At 42.1% G+C, this 21,450-nt stretch overlaps 1 protein-coding gene and 5 non-coding genes across 9 annotated transcripts in view; all 6 read left to right on the top strand.

Moving 5' to 3' along the window:
• Positions 1 to 5,766: 5,766 nt before the first annotated feature.
• On the top strand, positions 5,767 to 5,839 carry trnav-aac (transfer RNA valine (anticodon AAC)). Its single transcript has one exon. It is a non-coding gene; the product is annotated as a tRNA-Val (tRNA).
• A 1,044-nt stretch (positions 5,840 to 6,883) lies between these two features.
• Positions 6,884 to 6,956, top strand: trnav-cac (transfer RNA valine (anticodon CAC)). The gene has a single exon. It is a non-coding gene; the product is annotated as a tRNA-Val (tRNA).
• A 413-nt stretch (positions 6,957 to 7,369) lies between these two features.
• trnav-aac (transfer RNA valine (anticodon AAC)) lies at positions 7,370 to 7,442 on the top strand. The gene has a single exon. It is a non-coding gene; the product is annotated as a tRNA-Val (tRNA).
• Positions 7,443 to 8,933: 1,491 nt separating this feature from the next.
• Positions 8,934 to 9,006, top strand: trnav-cac (transfer RNA valine (anticodon CAC)). The gene has a single exon. It is a non-coding gene; the product is annotated as a tRNA-Val (tRNA).
• A 413-nt stretch (positions 9,007 to 9,419) lies between these two features.
• trnav-aac (transfer RNA valine (anticodon AAC)) lies at positions 9,420 to 9,492 on the top strand. Its single transcript has one exon. It is a non-coding gene; the product is annotated as a tRNA-Val (tRNA).
• Positions 9,493 to 17,219: 7,727 nt separating this feature from the next.
• LOC110002207 (adhesion G protein-coupled receptor F5) overlaps positions 17,220 to 21,450 on the top strand; it is a 37,391-nt gene continuing 33,160 nt past the window's right edge. For 3 of the 4 annotated variants that reach the window (XM_065963941.1, XM_065963943.1, XM_065963940.1), the window contains exon 1: positions 17,220 to 17,291. In XM_065963941.1, the coding sequence (XP_065820013.1) occupies positions 17,240 to 17,291 (52 nt within the window). In that variant the 5' untranslated portion in view covers positions 17,220 to 17,239. Of the gene's footprint in view, positions 17,292 to 17,592; positions 17,675 to 21,450 lie in introns of those variants that run through there. The other variant, XM_065963942.1, reaches the window with a different exon arrangement.

The raw sequence follows: 21,450 nt of genomic DNA, 5'->3' as shown, positions 1-21,450 counted from the left end.
GGGCGTGGCCGAGGAGGAGCCCCAGGTTTAAACAAACCCGCCTACAGAAGTAACTGGGCTCCTCCTAGAGGAGGGGGCGGAGGTAGAGGCATGAATAGACAGCAAATTGTGCACCCACAATAGGCCAACGAGGCTCCACACCTAGGCTCACAGGGAAGTAAGCCACCCACACTTACACAAACACTAATTCCCCTTTTATTAGCTCCTCTTTCTGTTTCTCCAGATCCGAAGGCAGTGATGGAAATAAACAGGACCTCAACTGAGATGCTAGTAGACACTGGGGCTACTGTTTCTACCCTGACTCCCTCTGATGCAGCTGCTGCTAATGTTGCACCCACCACAGAAACCCTAAGTACCATAGGAGTGGCTGGAATTACGCAACAAAATTATGTCTCACAACCTGCTGCAGTGTCTTTTCAGGGTCAAAATCTGGAGCACTCTTTTCTATTTATGGGCGACAACTCACCAGTAAGTTTAATGGGAAGAGATTTATTAGGTAAGTTAAAAGCCACTTTGGTATGCCATGCTAATTCTGTTGAATTACAGCTCCCTCCAACTTCCCAGATGTCCATGACAGTTAACCAGCCTGGACTTTTCTACAGCCTAATGTATAATGACTTTCAGTCAGATATTATTATAAGAAGCATGGTGCCTTTTACATTTGATCTATTGCAGGAGTTTCTCTCAGACAGCCCAGACCTCCCTGATGTTTCCTCAGCTTGTGTCCCTCCACACCGCATGCACTGGACTTTGCACGTTGACCCTACAGGACGAGACCTTGAGTATTTCCATCATTTTTCTCCCTTCTTAGGACAGGCCTGTAGTGTTTTTGCGTGCACCATTTTGTTGTGTAAGCAGGGGGGTGCCCTATTGACACATCAATTGGGCCCAGTAGCCTCCAGCTTGTTCCAGCAACCTGACTCCGCCCCACACCTGACTCTCTACACCTGTGAAGGTTACGAGCCTAAAGACTTAGGTCCCATAGCAAAGACCTTACAGACTCTGACTCCAACCATTTCACATTTGTACCAAGGAATGGTGTACTCCCACTATGAGGGCGTGGCATGGACAGTGACAGTAGATGACTCATGGTTAGCTGATGACAAAGATCCTGTATGCACCATTTCACCTTTTAAGACCACTGACATGTCTCACCCTCTTTCTCTGTTCTCAGTTTCTGTTCCTCCTCAGTCCCCTGCCACAGCGGGAGTCCCAGACACATTGTGGTCTCAGTACTCTAATGAGTGTGGCCTAATGTTGTCTCACCCTCCTGTGTCAATTCCTGTAAAATCAGGTCCTGCTCCCAGAAAACAGCAGTACCCCCTCTCACAGGCCTCTCTGGAAGGCATTAAGCCTGTCATCGCTACCCTTTTAGACCAAGGAGTTTTGGTGCCGTGTCAGAGCCCCTGTAACACCCCTATTCTACCCGTTAAGAAACCTAACTCCCCTGACTGGCGGTTTGTTCAAGATCTCCGCCTGATTAATGACTATGTGGCTCCCATGACTCCTGTAGTACCCAGCCCCACCACCATCCTAACCTCTATTCCTGCTTCTACTCAGTGGTACTCTGTTGTTGACCTCTGTTCTGCTTTTTTCAGCATCCCTGTCTCCCCAGAGTCCCAGTACCTGTTTGCTTTCACCTACGGTGGGCATCAGTACACGTGGACTCACCTCCCACAAGGTTTTATTCACAGCCCCACTCTTTTTGCCCGAGCCCTTCTTACAGATCTAGCTGACGTTCAACTCCCTGGAGGCAGTGCCTTGATCCAGTACGTGGACGACCTGTTGGTAGCCAGCCCCACCAAAGAGGCATGCGAAACGGACACAAGAGCTCTGTTGTTGTCATTGGCTGAGAAGGGACACAAGGCCAGCGCCACGAAAGCCCAGCTGGTGCAACAAGAAGTGATCTACCTGGGCCATGTTCTCAAAGGTAACACCCGCCAAGTCAGTAGTAAACGTGTTTCTGCTGTTTTGAACATTCCAAAACCCCACACCAAGAAGCAGCTGAAGTCGTTCCTAGGCATCCTCGGGTACTCCAGACCATGGATCATAGACTTTGCCCCTCGAGCCAGGCCCCTTCAAGACATGCTCCTGCAGGCAGCTCCTGAGCACCTCCAATGGACGGAGGATGCAGAGACAGCGTTCACTGACTTAAAACAAGCACTTTCACAGGCCCCGGCGCTGGGTCTCCCTGATTACAGCAAACCTTTCCAGCTGTACGTTCACGAACGCAATGGGTTTGCCTCTGGTGTTCTCACTCAACAACATGGCTCTAACAAACGCCCAGTAGGTTACTATTCCACTCGCCTTGACAACACTGAGCTGGGTTTGCCCCCGTGTCTCCGAGCTGTGGCGGCTGCTGCTTTCATGGTAAGAACCGTGTCTGACCTGGTATTGGACTCTCAGTGTAAACTTTATGTTCCCCATGCAGTGAGTGCTCTGCTTACCAGAGCCAGCACACAACACCTTTCCGCAGCCAGACAGAGTCATTATGAATTGTTGCTGCTGTCTATGCCTAATCTTACTATTCACAGATCTCCAACTCTCGATCCCTCTTCTCTCCTTCCTACTGCTGCTGACAGTGAGCCCCATGACTGCCAGGCGACGGTAACAATGACCTACACCATTCGTGAAGATCTCTTTGACACCCCTTTGTCTAACCCTGACCTTACCCTGTTCACTGACGGCAGCTCTTCTAGAAACCTGCAGGGCACCCTTGATTCAGGTTGGGCTGTAGTTTCTCCCACTGGCACCATTCTTACAGGTAAACTTCCAGACCACTTCTCTGCTCAACAGGCGGAGCTAGTGGCTCTCACTCAGGCATGTATCTATGCAAAGAATAAATCTGTTAACATCTACACTGACTCTCGGTATGCTTTAGGTGTCTGCCTTGATTTTGGTGGAATGTGGAGACATCGTGATTTCTTAACATCTGCAGGCACCCCTATTAAAAATGCTTCCCTAGTAGAGGCTCTCCTAAAAGCTCTCCTTCTTCCTTCTAAAGTTGCTATTCTCAAATGTGACGCCCATACATCTTCCAAAGATCCTGTGAGCCTCGGTAACGCAAGAGCTGATACTGCAGCAAAAGCCGCTGCGGTGTCAGGAGCCCTTGCTCCCGTGTTGGCGACCTCAACACTGGTTTCTCCCAGCCCGGATCCCTCCGTCCATGACGTAGCTGCCTTACAGTTAGCTGCCGAACCCTTGGAACGATCTCACTGGCAGACAAAATGTGTTCTTGTAAATAATGTATATTACTCTGTCGACGGGCGCCCGTGTTGCCCTCAGTCGCTCCTCCCCTACCTCTTACAGACTGTTCACGGTGTAGCACACGTGAACAAAGGGGGGATGGAAGCGATAATTAGACGTGTATGGTATGCAAATAATGTATCCCAGGCATGTACTGATTTTGTACAAAGATGTGCCATTTGCCAACAACACAACGTTGGAAAGACAACAAAAGTGAAACAAGGTGCTCATCCTGCTCCACCAGGACCATTTTCAAATTTACAGATTGATTTTATCCAAATGCCAAAACACGGACGGTTTCAATACGTCCTGGTCATGGTGGACACATTCTCAGGATGGCCCGAAGCTTTTCCTACTGCAAAAGCAGACACAACAGCAGTATCAAAAGCCTTACTCAAAGAGTTCATTCCAAGGTTTGGTATCCCAGTATCCATTAATAGTGACAGAGGGACTCATTTTACTGGACAAATAGTGCAAGATGTTGTTACAGCACTAGGAATCAAACACCACCTGCACACACCTTACCATCCACAAAGTGCAGGGAAAGTTGAAAGGTTGAACCAGACTCTGAAACTCAAACTAGCTAAAATATGTGCACAGACACAACTTAGCTGGCCGGAGGCTCTTCCTCTGGCCCTGATGAGTATCAGAGCTACTACTAGCAGACGTAATCATTTATCTCCATATGAGGTGATTACAGGACGAGCCATGAGCACCCCAGGATCTCTGGGCACTATGATAGTGCCTCAAGAAATGGCCCTGAGACATGATAGTGTACTAAACTATTGCAAAGCGTTGCACTATGCCTTCTCATCCATTCACAAACAGGTTCGTGAAGGACAACCACAACCCCTGAACGAACCAGGACATCCACTGCAACCAGGTGACTACGTGGCTATAAAGATCCACCAAAGGAAGACTGCACTGCAGCCCCGGTGGACCAAACCTTATCAGATTCTACTCGTCACAAACACCGCAGTAAAGGTCGAAGGTCGACCTACATGGATCCACGCATCCCACTGTAAGAAGGTAACACCACCTGCTGCAACGGCTGACAAGACAGCATTAGAGCGTTGAGGAATTAGTCGACAGGAGTGTACGACGTGCTCTGCTCCTACAGCAGGCAACATGGCTCCAACTCCAACCCTCCTGCCATTGACTGAGAGGCAGCCACGAGGTCAGAAGAGAGACAGGCCCAGACCATGGCATCCTTTTAGAAATCATAAAGGCCTGTGTGGCCTCCGAGGCACGACATGTATCCTCCTAATTTTTGCTAGCATTGTGCTAGCACCTTGGTTATGGTATCAGCTGCAAGAAACTAACACTAAATCTGTAACCACTCCCACTAAACCCTCTCTCACCAACTCTACAGCACCCGATGTTAACACCACCTTTTCTCCACAGCAACAACCACGTGAAAGACGGTCTGTATCCTCTACCACTGTCTCTTGTCTCACACCTTCTCCCAAACAAACTCATAAGACCATTCCTCAGATTTTCCTTCCTAGAAATCAGCATTGATGAGCAATTTGTTTGGTAAATGGAAAGGTCTAATTATGTCTGTCCTACTTTCAATTGCAGTCATGGCTGCAATTCTCATTCTCTGTGGTTGTTGCTGTATCCCATGTATTAGAGCTTTTATGACTCGCTTGATTGACCGTGCTATTTCACCCCCACATCCTGAAGATGCTGTGCAAAATTTCCCGCTGCTAGCGGTTAATGGTGATGCTAATGACGCTGATGATGAAAATGAAGGCTACCCCGATCTCAGTTTCTTCCCCTTTGATGAGTGATGTGTGAAGGATGTTTTATGTTTTATTTTGTTTTATTGTAGTTTGTTCTAAAGAACAAAAGGGGGGAATGTGGAATCTTATATTCTTTATACTTTTATGTTTGCTCATTAACTGATCCAATGCATTACACATAGCATTACACATATCACGTATACATGCACCGTGTCCTTATATGACCACTGCAACACACGAACCTTGCACGATACTCACCTCACCACAGGTGTTTTATCTCACGTACACAGACTCAACAACAGCTCCTTATAAGGACTATTTTTTAAACTCTCAAGGACAAGTTACTGCTACATTCACATATTTATACACTGACCACAAGGTGCTGACACAGATAAAGCTGCACCTGTTTCTTTGATCCTCCTCTGTAAGTTTCGATCACACTATATGCTCAAGTATATAAAGATTGTACGCCCCAAGAGCGGGCAGAGAACTTACTTTGTGTATCCTGTACGCATAGCTGAACTTCTCTCCATGCTGCATGTAATAAACTGGGTGACTTAGCAACTCAACAGTTTCTGAAAGTCTCTTTTATTTGCTCTCGTCCCAAGGGTCGGAGGGTTTCCTCTTTCTGCTGATTTTCTGCAGGCCCAGTTCTACCACACCATCAGCAGGTAGAAAAGTCAACTCTGAATAATCGGTTGTCCAGCATTTGAAGCGTTTGAATTCAGAAAGCCAGTTGACTACATGACGAATGACCAGGAGAAGCCTTTTGTCAGTTTCCGTAGTGTAGTGGTTATCACGTTCGCCTAACACGCGAAAGGTCCCCGGTTCGAGACCGGGCGGAAACAAGTGGCTGTTCTCCTTCTGCTGTGGATAATGTCTTTTGGCAGACACGTCCGCTTAAATGCTAAATCCTCACGCAGGGACCGCATCTCCCTTTTCACAGGCATTCAGGTCACCTTTTGTAGCCCAATAGCAATTACCAATGGCATTTTAGGGGACCTGGCTTATATGCAGGAAGTCCATCAAAGTTGAGAGCAAAAGAGGCAAACCGGAGGCAAACCTGGAACCTATCTGCTCTCATCTGACGACTACATAGCCTTATGTTAATCTCTCAGGACATATCTGCTTATTGCGGCAGGGAGCAATCAGGTGGTAAATGTAATCTCTCCACCCCAACTCCATGCTGGTGTCTCGAGTAGCTAGTCACACTGTTATAGATGACCAGCACACAGAATCGGTAGTCATGGCCAGGATGTCCTTCAAAACTTGTGTCGAGGTCCAGAAATATTGTCTGTCGCCCTGAGCTTGCTAGGAGTATAACAATCAGACTGTGCCCAGTCCAATATTCAGGCAACCTCACAATGTTTGGAGCACTGTGTAAACAATGGTGTGGGGTTTGATGATAAGTACAGCTGAGAAGGACTAAAAAATCTGTCACAATCTGTAAAATTCACTGTCACAATACCAATTTCTCATTTCCTTTCACCTACCATGTATGAGTTTCTCTCCTTGGCCCATTTCCTTAATTTTTCCCCTTTAGAGGTCCAGAGAGTTGTGGGAGAGTTGTGGGACTTTCACCACTTTTTCACCTCAGCTTGAGAGTGAAGCCCCTTTCTTATGTGGCAAGTAATGGGAGTGCTGGTAGAAAGAACAGTGCTCCCCGTCGGGGAATCGAACCCCGGTGTTGTTTTTGGCTCGTGAACGGGCTGATGGCAGTGTTCCAGCATTTACCAGCATTTCAAATAGAGCCGGTCCAGTAGGCAGAGTTTCGCTGACAATGATAAGTGGTGAAAGTCCCACAAATTGTGGGTTAAGTCCTCCCCGTGCTGCATCAGCAGTCGCCAGTGATTGAGTGCAAGCGAGGAAACACAAAGGACACACACTGACCAGTTTTTGTAGTGTAGTGGTTATCACGTTCGCCTCACATGCGAAAGGTCCCCGGTTCGAAACCGGGCGGAAACATTCTATTGTGTGTTTTACCCCCCTGAGGATTTATCTCTAACTCAACTCTGTCCAAACATCACGTGCCGTGTTGCTATGAAGCACAGTGAACACATTGGCTGATGAAGGCAAAAGACAGGAACCAGCAACTTCAATCACCTCGTCCATTTCCAATAGTTATGTCCATTTGAGCTGCAGTGTATTGCATACATCTTACCTTTCCATTCTCTTTAGCTTTCATTCTGAAAGTAACCATATTGTCACCTGTTCAGAATGACGTGGTGTTTGTTGCTGGTAGTTTTGTCGTTCATGGTGCATAACCATCAGCAGGTAGAAAAGTCAACTCTGAATAATCGGTTGTCCAGCATTTGAAGCGTTTGAATTCAGAAAGCCAGTTGACTACGTGACGAATGACCAGGAGAACCTTTTTGTCAGTTTCCGTAGTGTAGTGGTTATCACGTTCGCCTAACACGCGAAAGGTCCCCGGTTCGAGACCGGGCGGAAACAAGTGGCTGTTCTCCTTCTGCTGTGGATAATGTCTTTTGGCAGACACGTCCGCTTAAATGCTAAATCCTCACGCAGGGACCGCATCTCCCTTTTCACAGGCATTCAGGTCACCTTTTGTAGCCCAATAGCAATTACCAATGGCATTTTAGGGGACCTGGCTTATATGCAGGAAGTCCATCAAAGTTGAGAGCAAAAGAGGCAAACCGGAGGCAAACCTGGAACCTATCTGCTCTCATCTGATGACTACATAGCCTTATGTTAATCTCTCAGGACATATCTGCTTATTGCGGCAGGGAGCAATCAGGTGGTAAATGTAATCTCTCCACCCCAACTCCATGCTGGTGTCTCGAGTAGCTAGTCACACTGTTATAGATGACCAGCACACGGAATCGGTAGTCATGGCCAGGATGTCCTTCAAAGCTTGTGTCGAGGTCCAGAAATATTGTCTGTCGCCCTGAGCTTGCTAGGAGTATAACAATCAGACTGTGCCCAGTCCAATATTCAGGCAACCTCACAATGTTTGGAGCACTGTGTAAACAATGGTGTGGGGTTTGATGATAAGTACAGCTGAGAAGGACTAAAAAATCTGTCACAATCTGTAAAATTCCCTGTCACAATACCAATTTCTCATTTCCTTTCACCTACCATGTATGAGTTTCTCTCCTTGGCCAATTTTCCTTAATTTTTCCCCTTTAGAGGTACAGAGAGTTGTGGGATTTTCACCACTTTTTCACCACTGATGGCAGTGTTCCAGCATTTACCAGCATTTCAAATACAGCCGGTCCAGTAGGCAGAGTTTCGCTGACAATGATAAGTGGTGAAAGTCCCACAAATTGTGGGTTAAGTCCTCCCCGTGCTGCATCAGCGGTTCGAGACCGGGCGGAAACAAGTGGCTGTTCTCTTTCTGCTGTGGATAATCTCCTTTGGCAGACACGTCCGCTTAAATGCTAAATCCTCACGCAGGGACCGCATCTCCCTTTTCACAGGCATTCAGGTCACCTTTTGTAGCCCAATAGCAATTACCAATGGCATTTTAGGGGACCTGGCTTATATGCAGGAAGTCCATCAAAGTTGAGAGCAAAAGAGGCAAACCGGAGGCAAACCTGGAACCTGGAGAGTTGTGGGACTTTCACCACTTTTTCACCTCAGCTTGAGAGTGAAACCCCTTTCTTATGTGGCAAGTAATGGGAGTGCTGGTAGAAATAATAGTACTCCCCGTCGGGGAATCGAAGCCCGGTCTTCCACGTGACAGGCAGAGATACTGTCCAATGAGGACTTTTGTGGTGTTGTTTTGGGCTCGTGAACGGGCTGATGGCAGTGTTCCAGCATTTACCAGCATTTCAAATACAGCCGGTCCAGTAGGCAGAGTTTCGCTGACAATGATAAGTGGTGAAAGTCCCACAAATTGTGGGTTAAGTCCTCCCCGTGCTGCATCAGCAGTCGCCAGTGATTGAGTGCAAGCGAGGAAACACAAAGGACACAGACTGACTAGTTTTTGTAGTGTAGTGGTTATCACGTTCGCCTCACACGCGAAAGGTCCCCGGTTCGAAACCGGGCGGAAACATTCTATTGTGTGTTTTACCCCCCTGAGGATTTATCTCTAACTCAACTCTGTCCAAACATCACGTGCCGTGTTGCTATAAAGCACAGTGAACACATTGGCTGATGAAGGCAAAAGACAGGAACCAGCAACTTCAATCACCTCGTCCATTTCCAATAGTTATGTCCATTTGAGCTGCAGTGTATTGCATACATCTTACCTTTCCATTCTCTTTAGCTTTCATTCTGAAAGTAACCATATTGTCACCTGTTCAGAATGACGTGGTGTTTGTTGCTGGTAGTTTTGTCGTTCATGGTGCATAACCATCAGCAGGTAGAAAAGTCAACTCTGAATAATCGGTTGTCCAGCATTTGAAGCGTTTGAATTCAGAAAGCCAGTTGACTACATGACGAATGACCAGGAGAATCCTTCTGTCAGTTTCTGTAGTGTAGTGGTTATCACGTTCGCCTAACAAGCAAAAGGTCCCTGGTTCGAGACCAGGAGGAAACAAGTACCTGTTCTCTTTCTGCTGTGGATAATCTCCTTATGCAGACACGTCCGCTTAAATGCTAAATCCTCACGCAGGGACCGCATCTCCCTTTTCACAGGCATTCAGGTCACCTTTCGTAGCCCAATAGCAATTACCAATGGCATTTTAGGGGACCTGGCTTATATGCAGGAAGTCCATCAAAGTTGAGAGCAAAAGAGGCAAACCGGAGGCAAACCTGGAACCTATCTGCTCTCATCTGACGACTACATAGCCTTATGTTAATCTCTCAGGACATATCTGCTTATTGCGGCAGGGAGCAATCAGGTGGTAAATGTAATCTCTCCACCCCAACTCCATGCTGGTGTCTCGAGTAGCTAGTCACACTGTTATAGATGACCAGCACACGGAATCGGTAGTCATGGCCAGGATGTCCTTCAAAGCTTGTGTCGAGGTCCAGAAATATTGTCTGTCGCCCTGAGCTTGCTAGGAGTATAACAATCAGACTGTGCCCAGTCCAATATTCAGGCAACCTCACAATGTTTGGAGCACTGTGTAAACAATGGTGTGGGGTTTGATGATAAGTACAGCTGAGAAGGACTAAAAAATCTGTCACAATCTGTAAAATTCACTGTCACAACACCAATTTCTCATTTCCTTTCACCTACCATGTATGAGTTTCTCTCCTTGGCCAATTTTCCTTAATTTTTCCTCTTTAGAGGTACAGAGAGTTGTGGGAGAGTTGTGGGACTTTCACCACTTTCTCACCTCAGCTTGAGAGTGAAGCACCTTTCTTATGTGGCAAGTAATAGGAGTGCTGGTAGAAAGAACAGTACTCCCTGTTGGGGAATCGAACCCCGGTTTTCCATGTGACAGGTGGAGAAACTGTACACTACACTAAGAAGGTCTGAGATTGATGACACACATTTTCCAGAGTATATCTCTTGACCTATAGCAAGTACATGAAACTCCTTTCTCAAAGAAAATAATACTATTCATCCAACATAAATTAATGTAATAATATATATATAAATGCTTGTATGTATAACAGAGTTGTAAGCTGTGCAGCAGCTTTAAAAAGAAAACCGTATTCATGATTAGTTGTCGTAACGTTGGAGAAAAAGTGTCGAGCTCCGTTGGTTGTCTTTCAGAGCGGACTGGTTTAAGCACTCTGCAAACATTATGAAGGGTCGAGAGACTGAGTCACATTAGAGTCGTTGGATGAGATGTTGCAACCATCTGGAAAAAAACAAAACACAGCAACAAAATAAAGTGTTTAGTCGTTGGCCAAAAAGGAAAGAAAAACGATTGATACTAAGACAAGTCCACAGACTTCCCAGCTCCTTGTGAGGCTAAACCTTCGCTGTAGTGCTACTGCTTGGTGCTCACAGTGATGAGCTTTCTTTGTTTCAATGACAAATCTACAACAATCTGAATGATACTCAAAATAACAGCTCGGGCTCTCATTGCTAGGACCCAACCAATATGGGAATTTTGGGGCCGATATCAATATGGGGGAGACAGAACATCCGACACGGATATATTGGCTGATACCTTTCTTAGATCGATCTTCGATTCGCAGAGATAGATATACACATATATTGCGTTGATCCCTCAAATTCAGTTATCAAACACAACTGGAAAGTAACTGTGCATTTACGTCCATCAATGGTTGACACCAGAAAAGTGTGCTAAATGGATTACAACATGCATCATCACTCTACAGCCAGAAAGAGAACTGCTAGTGTAATGCACTTAAACTCAAATGAAATTCTATTTGACTAGTGAATAAAGCTACAAATATCAGCGCATTATGCGATCAAATTAGCCGATACCGATAGTCACTTGATATGCTAATATCGGCCGATATTATCAGCTGGCCGATTAATCGGTCGTGCTCTAATTATTGCCTTGATTTTGTAAAATCAGGATAGCACTAAACAAATGGAATCAAAAATCATGAATTTGATCTTGCTTTGTAAGGCGGCCCATGTCTGTCGACCTGCTGCACTTTGGGGAGAGAGAGAGAGCGCTCTTAATATAATCACTACCGAGTGCTGTGCTGGCCTGTGGAGCTGTGGAAACACATCAGATTGTCTTTAGTTGTTTAAAGCAGATGACTATTGTCATGGAAAAATTCTGTTTACTGTCGAGGACACATTTTACTTACAGCTCGCTTGAGAAATCCTACAATAAGTTAATACGTAATATTCTTGTTTTGTCTTTACCCAAGGATGAAGGTTTCTCACAAATAGTTAAATATCAAAGATACTCAGACTTGAACTTTCTTTGACATTACTGTTGTGCGATGTGTTAAAATGTATGACAAAATGTATTTGATATTTGACTGCGCCTGTATCTGCAATCCTTATATAATCATGAAGGTTTATCTGTGAAGCATGTGTATATAAACCCAAGCATATTGTGATTACTTCGAGCTTTTCCTTCAGACTGTATTGACACTCTGAAAGCTTTGTTCCTTCTACTTGCAAGAAGAATTAAACTAAACAAAGACATTGATTGACTCATGATCCTTTCTTTTGCATCGTTAACAGAAATTTCCAGCACACTATAAACCTAAAGTTTGCCAGAAAATGTCACCAGTTGGTTGCACGAAATGAATAAACAGAGTAGCTATACTGAAAAATATGAATAAAGGTGTGCCATAATTTGGGCAGTCTCTCTGATACATGTTGAGATTTTTCACTGGATCAGAAAAACACCTTAACCTGCTTATTGGCTACAGGGCCCCAACACAGTATTTGGAAATGAACTTTAAAATACAAAACTTTCTGAAGATCTATCCAAGTATTGTTTAATTTCAGTAGTGGACTGCATGGGTAATTAATGTAAAGGAACGCCTCACAGGTGTACGCCGCTATCAATCAGTTAAGTTGTAGTTTACACATGTTGTTCTCATGGGTGTAATGCTCAATTTAAAGATATTCGTTCCAGCTGCTACTTCGATATCAAACTCACAAGAACAGGATAGACGGACTAATACAGAGAAAAAAAGTTTATTTTCTGACCGTGGCTGTTGACCGAACTGAGGCCTTGTGAAACCACTACAGAAGCATTGAGACTTTTTTTTCTTTTTTTTAATTACTGCTTTACCTCTTCCTCGTCTCCAGAGCCGGAGGAATCCAAATGCACTCGATATTATCTTACCACATACCAACAAAAAGAGTGCCAAAAACCTGTCCACACACAGATGCCCCTTCTCCCCCACAGCTGCCCCTTCACCAGTACAGACTGGGACCATGTACATGTTATTTTGTCTGCACTGAACATCAGCAGCTCCACATGATGTCATTGGAAACATCCTTCGAAACAGCACATAAAATTGAATCAAGTACAAAAGAGCAGAGCTCCTGCATTGAGTGGCACCAATTAAGAAGATACAGAGTCACATCCTCCAAATTTAGAGAGATCTGTCACACCAGAAGTCACAGCTCTGCTGTAAATCTTGTTAAAAGGCTCCTGAGACCCAGCCATCAGACTGCAGACATGAGGAGGGGGCTTGAAATGGAGCCTGCAGCTGTAGAGGAGTACTGCAGAGCAAGGGATGTGAACCGCTACCCTTGTGGGTTCCTCATCCACCCCGGCGCACCATGGATGGGATCATCACCTGATGGTATTGTCTATGACCCACAGGGGCAACCAGTCTTTGGCCTCCTAGAAATTAAATGCCCAAATGTAGTGAGCTATGTGGACTGCCCATATATAAAGATCAGTGAGGGCACACACACACTCAGAAAGTCTCATCCTTACTTTTGGCAAATCCAGGGCCAGATGCTGATTTCCAGTTTAGACTGGTGTGACTTTGTTGTCTATACACAGGAAGACATGTTTATCCAGAAAATTCCCAGAGACATGGAAACCACAAAAAACCAAAAGAAAAAAATGACCATTTATTTTTCTATGAGTACCTACCCACTTCCTTAGATAGCTAGACTGAAATTAGACTGCCAAGCAAAAATGCTCAGTAGGAAGCAAAGGAGTCAGCAGTGTGTTCTCCATGATGGATTCAATTTTAAATGTATGTTGTTGTTTTGCCCTACGTTAATTTTTTGGTTATAATGTTTCCATTGTGCTTAAAAATGAAATGTTTTACACTTGTGAGAATGTATGTTTTGCAATATAATGTGATCAATAGCATGGGAGTGTTTCATGTATAAAATATATGTTCTGCAATACAATGTGATCAATAGCATGTTGTTGTAGGAGTGTTGTTGAAGTCATTGAATATTGGTCTGTTGAAATACATTCACTTTGGACCCAGATTTAGTTTGCTTACCTTCTTTTCTTTAGAAATTACATTTATACATGACAGATTTCATGTTAGTATATAAAGATAATTGCTATTTACAAGATTAACATTTCACACTAGAAGAATATAAAACACATTTCATGTTAGTATATACAGATAATTGCTATTTACAAGATTAATATTTCGCACTAAGCAGCCCTTTGAGAGTGCAATTGGACTTGTATGCAGAGTATACCTCGCTTTGGAGAAGCTGTGATTTCGGACACTGGCACCTCAGCTCTGTGCAGTCTAGTCAAAACTGATCTTTGTCAAACTGGTAAAGTTGAAAAATAATTATTGTTGCTATTTTCATTATTAACAGTACTTACTGCTGGAAAAGTGGGCTCTGTGAAGTTGCCTCTCTGTGCTTGTGTCACCCTGACCATAGATGGTACTGCAGGTTGTATTTGGGTCCAGAAGCGCATGAGGAGGTCATAAGATCCAAGCCTTAAATAATAAAATTTAGATGTTAATATCCAAATTCGAATGGTTGTATTTTTCATAAAAACCACCATAAAATATGATTAACATAGCCTTGATTTCTTACACACTCACACACACACACACAGACAAACAAACACACACACACACACACACACACACACACACACACACACGCACACACACACAGACAAGAATATGTTTTAAATATTACATGTACAAGGATTCTGACAGCTGTTATTCCTCTACATAGCCACATACTTTAAATCCTGCACACAAATTTTGAGGCAGCACTGCATGTGTAACATAGTTAATAAGATCTGGATTAAATACAGCTAAATTGCACAAAAATGACACCTGCTGTCAGAAATAAGCAACTGCAGCTCAGCGCCAGAGTAGAAATCACAAGGTATTGTGGGTAACCCCTTAACAGCTACGAAGGATTTACAGAAGGTAACTTTCTGTTAATTCCTCAGAGAAATTACAATTAAAGTGTCGTTAATGCACATACAAGTAAAGATGGCCATATCTGGTTAATTGTAATAAGTTTCAACAGTAATTTCGTCATGTTTTTGATAAGCTGAAGCTCTGTTTTTGTACGTTTTGTCCATTTAAAAGTTTGCTAAAAGATCGCTCGCTAACATTAGCATTTTACCATCTTCTAGGCAGGTGTATGTGCTGTGACGTTGAAGATTCATCTTTCTACTCTGTTTGTCTTATTACAATGCAGGTATGTTGTGCTGTGCCTTAAGTTAAGAAATGTTGTTCAAAAACACGGAGGTTTACTATTTCATGTAATTGGCCTTTGCTGGTTTTGATAGTTTGTGATGTGATGCAAGTTAAAAAAAACAATGCACTGTTTTTATACTGTTGTTAAAATAGCCAAAGTAACAGTGCAGATAATTTGTTTTATATTTTTCTGTATATGTCCATGCTGTTTAAAGTAAGAATGACAGAAATACTTTTTATTTTATTATTTATTTACATTCTGCCAGTATGCCTCAGTTTAATTATCCACTATACGATCACAGTATGTTGCCATGTCCTGTAAAGATTATAGATATATTTAACTATTTTATACAGTAAATCCCTTAACAGCAATGAAGGATTTACCGAAGGCAGGTGTATGTGCTGTAACGTCGAAGATTCATCTTTCTACTCTGTTTGTCTTATTACAATGCAGATGTAATAAATGGCTGTTACAACCCACATGAGCGGCTCCAGAGACTGATTCACTGAAGACGGCCTACTATTACATAGGTCACACATGCTAGTTTCATTAATTCAACAGCAAGCTCGACTCATTAAGATATGCGTCGATCAGCTACTTGTTTTAACACATGCAAACCTTTAGTAAATCAGACGGACCTTAGATGTCTAATGCTGAATTTGCACATGAACAGCTGTCTATAATGTAACTGTCACTGTTTTGCACATTTACACCTCTGCCTCCCAGGAATGTAGGTTAACAGGTATGCTGGAATCTTACCTTGTGAAAAAACGTATGTGTCTGTCTGAGCCAGCAAACCGGTGAATGCCAAGCCGCTGCTTCAAATGAAGTGTATGGACTTGTTTTCTCAGCTGGTCGATCTCACTTCTTAGGGCCTTGTTTTCATCGAGAGCTAGGTCTACAACTGCCGGATCTGGAGCTGCCGCGTAGTCGTGGTCATTTGTGATGCTAGCTGCCTCCTCACATGATGTGTTCTCCTCCTCTACTGGCCGCTCTCTCCTCTCCCACACCCCCGTCTGTCTTGAAAGTGGAAGAGAGAGATTGTTCCACTCGAACAAGGCAGGGACTGCTCCCTTCCTCAACCATCTTGCTGTCTCAGATAGGGGCTCACAAACATCTTCGTTTGTAAAATGCCGGCTACAAACGCGGGTATGGGGGCTAACCGCGAAGTGATCTCGCCTAATAGCATAAATCAATTTTCGTCTTGTTTCAAAATCCGTTGGAAACGTGTGAAAACTGAGTGCCGAATTGCATTTACTTGATGCAGTACATAATGGCACACAACAATGTAGAACTAATAGTCCGTTGAAATGTATAGCTTTTCCCCGATATTACCGGATTTTAGAAGCAGCAGTGAAGCGATCAGAAACTGGAAATTAACCGGATATGATGAGGTTGGCTGAGATTTTACCGGAACTACGTCACCACCCCTGCGTGCATATAGCCTATTGGAGACTGCTATGATTGATTGCTCCTGGACCAATGAACACTAAGCCCTAATAAAACATAGAATTACAGGGAAAGCAACACAAAATGTGATACCCAAAGACAGTTTTCTACACACACAGATTCAGAAAATTGAAATGTTAATGGTGTCATTTTAAAGATTTTTGACTTTTGGCAGAAACAAGGAAAGCACAAGTGACACTTGAGACCAACAACACAGAGTTTGTCATTGTACCTTTTCCCCCCGGGACACAATGGTCAATAAATTAATTCTTAGACATGCTGATATAAATAAAAAAATCTAGCCGAGACTTTTGTGTAGCCTTTCCAGACTTTTGTAGCAAACTCCATTTCTGTTTCTATTTTGGCCTTGGAGGAAGTAGCTTTCAGGGTGTATGTGGTGTCATGTGCTTTGTTTTCACAGGAATATGTTTTTGGTAAATGCTTGAGGCACAAAAGAATGTGCAACAGAGCCCTCTGGCAGTCAAGGTGGCTCGACACATAATCCGCACATAGAGAATAAAGTCTTAAACCTGAGGCACCTTGACAATACATTGACTTCTAAGCAGTCAGAACACCCGACCACAACCACCTTCCGACTGTCTTTTGATACTGAAAAAACATTTTGATCTAAATCACTGTTCTCCTCTCTACAATCAACAGGTGCATCTGAAGTCATACCACGGATCAGGTCGCCTAACCTGCCAGACAGGTGTGTTTGTGTGTGTGTGTGTGTGTGTGTGTGTGTGTGTGTGTGTGTGTGTGTGTGTGTGTGTGTGTGCGTGCGTGCGTGTGTGTGTGTGTCTTTGATTATCAGTCTACATTTCTGGAGAGGTGCAGTTAAATGTTCCCTCCTGACAAGAGGCATTTTTTTTGGAGACGGGAGACAAATCGAGGTAAACAAATTTGATTCTTGTCACAGCTTGTGTGTGTTATTTCTTTGTCCTTACAGGCATATGTTAGGGGGGAGATTCTTCACAATACAGGGGAAGCACAGATTTGAATGAGCTAGGACAGTCTTAACCTTGAAAGTAGAAAATAAACCAGTACCACATATCATATCTTCGACAACAGTTAAGATTTAGAGAAGCTAGGAAAGGCAAATAAGGAGAAATTAGAACTTTAGTTTTGATTGGTAATTACTACAAATGTACTTTGAGTTATTGAAACAGTAGTGACATGAGCACTCTCTTTTCAAAGGGAAACCTGTCCGAGAGGGAGACCTGTCCGAGACAGTCAGCAGCAAAAACACAAAGCTAAAGACACAAAAGGAGAAAAAGTATGATTCACAAAACAGTAAACTTTGCATCAAGAGAGAACCATCTATGATTCAGTTCAAGCAGTCGAGCTTAAAACATCGGCATCCTGTAGAATCGGCTTCCGTGGTAGATTTTTAAACATTTAAGGACACCAGCTCCTTGACTTTAAAGTCGTTCTGCAACAGATTCCAGGCTTCTTCCTAATCTCTGTCCGAGCATGTCGGGACATAAGAGAGCATGAAGAGGTCCTGACAAAGCAAAGAAAACTGTCTGTTTTTTTTGGGTGATATACTGTTCATGACCCGTTCTGACATTTGACAGCATCTGTTAAAGCGCCCTAAATGTCATTGCCTTAGACATGACTTTTCCTAAAGTGACTCAAAATACAGAAATGAAATTGTAATTGTAATTTTCTTAGACTCTCATATTTTGTACACTGAGGATGTTCTTAGTCAAATTTGACTTGTATCGAATATCTCAGAAAAGGCACTGCAAAATTACAAATCTTAGTAATATTTGTCTGATTTCTTTTTCAGGAATATCTAATACTTATTTTCAGCCACATTAAGCTGTCCAGATAATAATATGATATCAAGATATGAAAAATCCAAAAACACTGTAAGGCCTGAATTGCTTTTGATACATTTAAATATTTGCCAATCGGGTGTCTTGAAATGAAAATTACCTATGTTAGTGTTAGGTGGGGGTTATTTTTTTAGTAGATGGACAATGATGAAATCGTGAAATAGACTGTGGATCATCTTAGATCGGCCACGGTCAGACAACATAGAAACAAAACACACATGGCTGACAAAGTGCAGACCATCGCTGACCAAGATCTCACAATCCTTGACAATCATTGGCAACGTGGCAAAATGGCAAAGTCTTCATCTTCACAGTGTTGCTTATATTCTGCTAGAAGGTACTGCCCACAAATTCCTTTCCATTTGGGTACATCACTATAAAACAATAAAGATGACATGACACTGATTTGTATATGTAACAGATGTAGACTCTTTGTCTAGCAAACAGTTGTTGACAACATATGGTTGGCTCTTACACAAATAAAGATCTGCTACAATTTTATGTTTTAATTAAAATTTTAATTTTAAAATATGTTTTACCATACAGCTTCACAGACCCAAAAGAAGAATTACTCCAAGATGGTTGACACAATTCAAAGATATATCCACACAATTATCAAGATGAATGAATTCATGAAAATATGTACTAACAGTTCCCCCGTTTTTAATTTAACCATATTTTTCTTTAAAGGGAGTAAAGTTTGAACATGATTTTAATTTCTCTTTGAGGTGTTCACCAATTGCCTTCTTTAAGTACATGGCCTCTGAATTTCACCCTTAAGACAATAAGATCGATTTAACACTGTCCACATAACATCAAAATGTTTTAGGAGTGGTTAGAAAATATAGGTAGATCATAGGTCACATACTTATACATAGATACCAAAACTTAACAGAAAAGGTAGAAAACCTTTAATGATCTATTTGGAAACTCAGATCATGTTCAGTTTCAAAGAATGAAATCTAAAGATATTGTCAGTGGTGAATTTACAGAACATTTGAAAACAAAGATGTTTAAATAATCAAAACTTAATGTATTTAATGATATCTAAAACATTCTGTAAAATCAAACCAAAATCAAATAGTTTATATCGCATCCCGCACTTTTTTAATTAGTCTTGTTTTCACATAGCCTATTTTTTATTCTTATTTTCATTTTTTGCTATTTTTTTTACAACAATAGATAAAATGTTTTAGCAGATATATATTTTAGAAAGATAGGCTAATCTATAGAATAAAAGCAATGACTTCAGGGTACTTCAAAATAACAAACAAAATCTCTGCTAACTAGAAATGAAAGAAATCTCACATGATGTTTAAAATAAACACAATTCTGACCTTCCTGTCTATCCAAAAAACAAGAGAAAAAAACGTTTTATCTAAACAAAAAAAATAGAAAAATCTTTCAGATTCCATGGAACAATGTGGTAGTTCTTATACGGTCTAGGATCAGGTTTTGAACAGTAAAATTAGTTACTGAGTTGATAGGTCTTAGAATCAATGCACAAACAAAAATAAAACAACAACTCATAACAATAGAAACTCTTATCAAGACAGTAAAGAGGAGTACAGCTCTATTCAAAATTTAAGAAAATCCCAAAAATGGTCAACATTTAATTAGTTTTGAGTTTAACTATAACTTTCCCATGTAGGTCATCAATTATTGTTACAAGAAGAATGATCTAACGAATAAATGAAATACTGGAACTCGTATAATAGGTAACCGGTATTAAAAAAATGATCATGAATGAAGTTACTGAGCAAGAGTAGTATGATTTACTGTGGTAAAATGAATATAATTAATGCAAAGAAATTGAAATTGAAAACCTGTGTTAATTAGAAAAGGGAGAATTTGGATGTATTTTGGATCACAGAGCTCATTAACCATTTGTCACAGCTGTATTTGCTGTGGTCTCACAGGTAGTTCGGATTTGACTCGGAAACTTTCTCTGTGGGGTACACCCTGCTGATGTTTATGTAAACAGCTTACTGTATCATGTCGTGCAAGACCTGGCCTTGGTGTCTGGGTGTCCCAAGTACTCATCGCAATGAGAGCAGTAGAAAGTCCAATGACAAAAGGCTTGGATGGATCTCAAATTGGAAAAAACTTTATCGCTAATTGAAATTGATTAAAAACAATTACCTTAGAATAGAAGTAAGCAGATTAAAACAAGACCAACTCCTTCTTTTAGATATGGTTGAATGTATTTGAATTATTTTGAATTGAGGATGTTGTGCAAAATAAAACACAACTTCACTCTTGAACATTATCAACATTTCATGTTTTTTTTTTCAATAAGAAGCTTATCTTTAATTAGAATTATTGACTATGAAAAATGTGGAGTTCTTTGCCTAAAATGCCTTAGTCTAAGATTGCTTGTACTTAGATCTCCTATTGGACGATATGATAGGTGGTGGACATCTTCACCGATACACCGTACAAAAATCTGTTGTATCAGCCAATTTCAAAAAGATTAAAATTTCAATGTAGAAATACGAATACTACAAATAGACCAGGAGAATCTTACATGCTCATTTCAAGTATGGCTTTTGAGTATTGCTGTGTCCCTTCACCATCAGATTGTTGTATCGGTCTGTAGATATCTCACTTGTTCAGAATGTGGTTATGTGATGTTGTGTCTAATGTTGAAGACGTTTGTGGTGCCACATTGACTCTGGATGCATGCACAGCATCTATTGCAGTTGTCCTTTAACCTCAACTAGTTCTTGAAGCATTCGTGTGGGTGGTTCATAATGTATTTTGTTTTCTATTGGGTTCAAGTTTCAAACTAGGAAGTGGTCACCTGGTTGGAAGGTATGCACAGTGGTCTCGGCTGGTGGAATGGAATCTACCACCTGCTTAGAGCACTCAGAAACAAAAGACAGTAAATACTTATCATATTTAATCAATTAAAACAAGTCATAATCTTCCTAAAGATTCAAAAACCTTTCTGTCATTTTTAACCATGCAAAACCCATACCATACTCTAGGCTTTGATTTCTGATACTGTCGGAGTAAAAAGATAAACCATTGTTGCAGAAACCTTACGATTAGGTAATCTGCTTTCAACTTTGTGCAGAGTTTATAAACAGCTCGTCATATACAGTATGTCACAATCTTAGTGTAGTGAGGGGTTCTCTCCCTCCCTGCCGCTGTATGGCACTGTGCCAGGTTAACCGGCATGTTAATGATGGGGCGGTGCCATGCGCAC

This window comes from Labrus bergylta, chromosome 15 (assembly GCF_963930695.1).
Source record: "Labrus bergylta chromosome 15, fLabBer1.1, whole genome shotgun sequence".
Taxonomy (NCBI): domain Eukaryota; kingdom Metazoa; phylum Chordata; class Actinopteri; order Labriformes; family Labridae; genus Labrus; species Labrus bergylta.
Note: the sequence above shows the minus strand (reverse complement) of the source record. Positions and strands in the feature narration are given on the sequence as shown.